This window comes from Bombus impatiens, unplaced genomic scaffold (assembly GCF_000188095.3).
Source record: "Bombus impatiens unplaced genomic scaffold, BIMP_2.2 scf_2222, whole genome shotgun sequence".
In the NCBI taxonomy this organism is placed as follows: Eukaryota; Metazoa; Arthropoda; class Insecta; order Hymenoptera; family Apidae; genus Bombus; species Bombus impatiens.
In genome coordinates this window covers 1,352,048-1,357,215 of record NT_178641.1, presented here as the reverse complement: position 1 = coordinate 1,357,215, position 5,168 = coordinate 1,352,048, and the positions used below count along the sequence as shown (strand labels likewise).

General features: G+C 48.9%; 1 protein-coding gene across 5 annotated transcripts in view; it reads left to right on the top strand.

Moving 5' to 3' along the window:
• The window catches only part of LOC105681806, an 89,651-nt gene that overhangs the window by 58,060 nt on the left and 26,423 nt on the right, over positions 1-5,168 (top strand). For 4 of the 5 annotated variants that reach the window (XR_002947840.2, XR_002947839.2, XM_024371893.2 and 1 more), the window contains one exon: positions 247-378. The exons of the other annotated variant lie outside the window; for it this stretch is intronic. Coding sequence is in view for 2 of the 4 variants with exons in the window: in XM_024371893.2 (XP_024227661.1) it covers positions 312-378 (67 nt within the window). In the remaining 2 variants the exon portion in view is untranslated. The remainder of the gene's footprint in view (positions 1-246; positions 379-5,168) is intronic. 5 annotated transcript variants of the gene reach the window in all.

Below are 5,168 nucleotides of genomic sequence, written 5' to 3'. Positions count from 1 at the left end.
GCCGCTTTCGAGGGCGTACGGTGGAAAGATATACGGCCGGTTAGGATGGCTGGTAACGGGTGGATAAGAGAAGGGTCGGGAATTGGTTGTGGTTGCGCGGGGGACGCGATTCGGCCGTTTCGCCCATCGTTCGGAAAAACACGGCCAAAGAGGGTGGAAAATTCTTTTCTTGTATCTGGGCTCGCGTTAAGCGTAGTTTCGTCGACCAACGAATTTTTGTGACCATTCTGACTTTTTCTCTTTCAGGTAAGTAGTGGTCTCCGATCGTTTGAAAAGCGAGCGGCCCGCAGCCGTCGCACCGGACGGGAGACATGCGCAGCAAGCAGCAGCCGAGGCCTTCTTTTCGGTGGCCGCAGCAACGCGGCGATAATCTTACCGGTAAATATCTTAACCCACGCAAACGCACGTAGCGCAGTACGCACGAGCACGCACACGTATTCCCGTTTGCACGCATTTTTATTTTTCCGTAGTAATTGTACGCGCTTCTCGCGCGTTTCCACGTTACTTCTATGCTTTCCATCCTTGTTTCCTAGATTGACAGTCGAACGTCCGTATCGCTGACCTTCGATCGGTATAAAGACAATGCAAACGCGTTAACGAGTACGTATCTACTTGCATGCGTCCTTCTTTCGCTATATCCACGTCTGACTGCATAGCGTGCGAAACTTTCCATCGGCTACAGCTAAATGATTTCCATTTCTTTGCTCTTCCTTTCGCTGCCCTTGATGGTTGTTGATTCATAAGTTACGGCAGGTCGTTGTTAACTTGTTAACCGGAAAACACGAGTTATATCGCCGTCCTCGCTCTATTTTTATCGAAAATAAATTATGCTTTTCGAGATTTTCCACTCGATTTATCGGCTCTTAATTCCCCGATTACAGCAGAATCCGGTTAGCAGGTTAAAAAGATAAGTATCGTACGCTGTTATCGCGTAGAGACCGAGTCGAGCGTGTTTCGTTATTCGGACGAGTCGACGTCGAGAAAAAGAACTGTCGAAATGGTAGTTCGCGACGCTGTCGCACAGAGCGTGTGCGTTCTACGTCCGTGCGTGCATTTCGGTGGAGAAATTAGAAATGCCCGGAGAGATTTATTGCCGGTTGCGCTGCGCGCAATTGTCGCAAAAAACGGGAGATCCTCGTCGCTCGTTTCTATCGAGAATCGGTCCACGGAGCGCAAACCAAAGAGACGATGATAGTCCTGAAACGAGACTCGCCTTTCGCTCCCAACGTAAACGCGGCGCGCGTTCTTGCCGCTGATTTACGATACCTCGAACGCACATAATTATCCAACGAAACGTTTTGATGGGAAATCGTTGTCCGTTCGACGCGATAACGTATATCCGTGTTCGTTCGAACCTCGCGCGATAACCGGGCCCGAGTGCGACAACGCGGTCAGACGCAGGCGGCTGCATCGGTGCTTTCGCTTCGGTCGAGAACGGAAGTCGCCGCTTGAGATCTACGACGTCGATGGATGGATGACTGGGATGGTCGATGTTCGGTTACGATCGTCGATCACGAGGATCGATACGAAAACCGTCGAGAAACGAAATTAGGAAGATGTCGTGATCGATTCGGCTTTCACGGGGCTTTCGATGCGATTATCTGGCTGATTAATCCGAAAATATAGACACACGCTAATTATTCGATCGTAGATATTTACGCGATCGACTTTTTATAAACGCAACAGAAGCGACCTGATCGGATAAACGTACAGATACAGTCCCGCATCGTGGACGCTGAAACGACTACTGCTGTGCGTATTCTTCGCCCTTACCCACTTCAACCTGGGACACCGTATTAATTCGCATACGGAACAGGTGGCAGGAAAAGAGGGCAGACGGGTCTCGTGCCTCGAACACAGAAGATTGCGACGAAAGCTAGTTCGTGCAAGAAGAGGTTCGATGGCGAGCGCGTTCCAGAACCTTGGATGACGCTCGAGACAGGGCAGAGATATCGAACGATCGCGTCGCTCGAAAGCGGATAACCGACGCGGATAAAGTACAAGTCCGCGTGCGTGTGCCGGACAAACGGGGTCGTCGAGGGACACGCGACTCCTCTCTCCAATAGCCTCTAGCAGGGAATCGTGCCGGTCTCGGCGATAACCCTCGAATGACGTGACAAGCGAAATCCTGTATCCACGGTCCGGCTGGCGCGGGATATCGGCGGACGTCTAAATGAACCGTTGTACCTTCTGCTTTGATTTCAAAGAGCGGATCCCTAACAGCCGAGGAATATTCATTTAAATATCTGTCGATACTCGAGTCCGACGCGAGGGTTGCACCGATGTCAGCGCCGGACTTATGTGCCCTCCGCGTTCTCCGTTCCCTCCTCCAGCTTTTCCCTCCTTTCCTCCTGCACCCGCTGCCTCTTTCACCCTTCGCCCCTGCTCTCTTTCTCCACCTCTCTCCCATTCCAATCCCGTCCCCGTATCCATCCCCGTCCTCTTCTACGGCCGCACGCGTACCTACCTGTCTACCTGCCCGCGTTATATGTATCTATACACGCCCACCAGTCGACGTCTGATCTCTGTCGCGGATACGTTCAATCCCGCACTTTGTTCGTCGCCAGTCCAATTCTATACGATCTCTTGGTTACTTCCCCTCCAGTGTCTTCTTTCGTCGCTTCCTTTCCTTTTTCACGCCTCTTTTTCTTCCCTACTTTCCTTCGTTCTTTCTCCATACGAGCTGGGTCTTTCCCTTCGATATTTTATATATCGTACGTTTACTTGTAGGATAGACCTATTGCTACGTAAAAGCGTACGTGAAAATTTCAATCAGTTAGTTGTGCAGAAATTCTCCAACTTTTTAAATTATGTGCTTCTACGATAGTCGTTAAAAGAAGACAGCTTCTTCGTATCGCTGTATACACCGAACTAGTTCGGATAACTTGGATCGTCAATCGATAGATTATGTTCTACTGCGAACAACTGCGAGCAACGTTGTCGTCGATTGCATTCGCGGAGGCGTAACCTCCCTTACGGTATCCATAGTATCTCGGAGGAAATGATAAAAATCGTAGCTTGAAATTTTCGTTCGTTCTTCTTGTTTTTTTATTTCATTTTGACGCACTCGTGTGCGCAATACCGAAGAACCTACGTCGGTTAAATAAATAAATAGATAAAAGATAACACGTAGGAGGAAGAAACACGCTGTTCTTATTTCTTCGACTTTTCCTTAGGATTATCGTTTTGCCTCGGTTCCCCTTCCAATCCTCTTTTTCTTTCCGTTCTACTTTCGGATTCTCCGCTTTCGTCGGTTCTTCCCCTCTCGCTTTTTCCTCTCGATTTTCCTCGCTCACTCGCGGTTTTCAAACTTCTTCGCGATTCCCTTTGCGATTTCGCGCTTTACGAGCACCGTTTTCTAAAGCGAACGCGTGCAAAGCAAAGGAAAAGTAGCGACGAAAGTAAAGAGAAAATCGAGCGGAACGTCTCGGGGACGATCTTCGCGCGATAGCAAACACCTTTCCGGTAGCCGTAGGTGGGTGGCGGTGAACCGAAACGGTTAGCGCATCGACGAGGTAGATAGAGACGAACGGGCGGCGGTAGAACGAGAAAGGACCGCCAGGGGGTGTGGAAAGGAGCACTTTGCGTGCGTCGTTTAAGAGAAGCTTAATGCCGCCGTAAAACGCGCTAACGACCGACTCTCAGCCCTTCTTCGTCTTTCACGAGCTATCGTCGTTCTTTAGCTTCCGAAACTGTATTCCCTCTAGCGAGACACTCTGCGCCATCGACGTTGGTTCTCATCTACGAACAGATTTAACATTCCTTTTATGCATCAGAAATCACATGGCCACTCGATCGTCGCGATTTCCGTTACGTGACGCAACGATTAAACACGTCGCGGACGAACGAGTTTCCTCGTACGTTTCACCAGAGAAACACTCTGCGCGATCTCAATTTTTCCTACTTCTTTGTATCAGATACTAGTTGTGTCGTTGACACTCGAACTTTCTTCCACAATATTTCGCCAATCGATAATATCGTAATATTATTAATTTTAGAACAGCTGAAAATAAAAATGGTCGTTGCAGCACAACAGTAGGATCATAAAGTCATCGAGTGATCGGAAATAGTGCAGGGAATCGACAATCGTTTACAACCAAAGAAAACTCAACGACGCGGAACTTTTTCCCTTTCACGAAACGCGGGCTTTTTTATTGTTTTATTAGCCGCGAAACGTCGATCGGCTACTCGAAAGTCGCGTTCCTTCTTCGATTACTCGGTCTCTCCACCCCGTCCATCTCGAGAAAATGCAAATCAGGAAGTCGGAGCGTCCATCCCCGGCAACTTTCTACCATCGGTCTATCATGATGAACTTTGAAGAATAAATACGCATCTTTCTACGAATCTACATAATATGCTTAACTTGGTTTTTCCCCGAACTCTGGTTACCCCTGAAAGAGACTCGACCGCGTTAAGTCGCAGCTCGAGGCAGTCGAGTAAAAGATCGCGCGATCTCTCGTCCCGCGACAATCGAATTATCCTTTTCTTTTATTTTTCGGCAAAATAAAAAGAAACATACGTCGTTAATTTTCAGTCGATACATTTGAAACTGTTTCAACGATACGTTCATCGTGTTACGTAATCGCCGTAAGTGTCTTCGTAATTATATCACCAAGTAACTGCGTTTAACGAAACGATAAAATTGCGAAACCGGAGCAGCAGTTGCTTTTGTAAAAGCACTTGATTCTCTTCGACTAGCGACACGTAAAATTTCGCTAATAATATTAGTCCAATTGCGCAACACAGCCCTGGCACTTGCTACGTGTGCGTTGCTCTCGCCGCGGGTGTCGTTCGCTCGCGTCGCTTCTAATTGATCCGAATCGACGCGCCTTCGATACGTCGTCTTCGATTATAAAACTGGCAGAAGAGGAAACAGGACGGACGACCGGCGGAAGGAAGGGCGGAAGAAGCAACTGTACTCCCCGAGGGTAGCGCGCCTCGTATATTCCCGCCCTCTCGACAGTTTCTCCCTTCGCATTTCCGCGGCTAGTCCTACTAGCAGCGTTTTAATCCAGCGAACCGACGTCACTCCACCGCCCCGAATAATCAGCCTGAAATTCGTTGCGAGCGTAGGCAGGCGAATTGTCGCGAAACGCAACAAAAGAACGAGATATTAGTCGGCTGCGGCTGTGCGGCTACGGCTGCTGGCCAAACTGTACGCTCGGAAA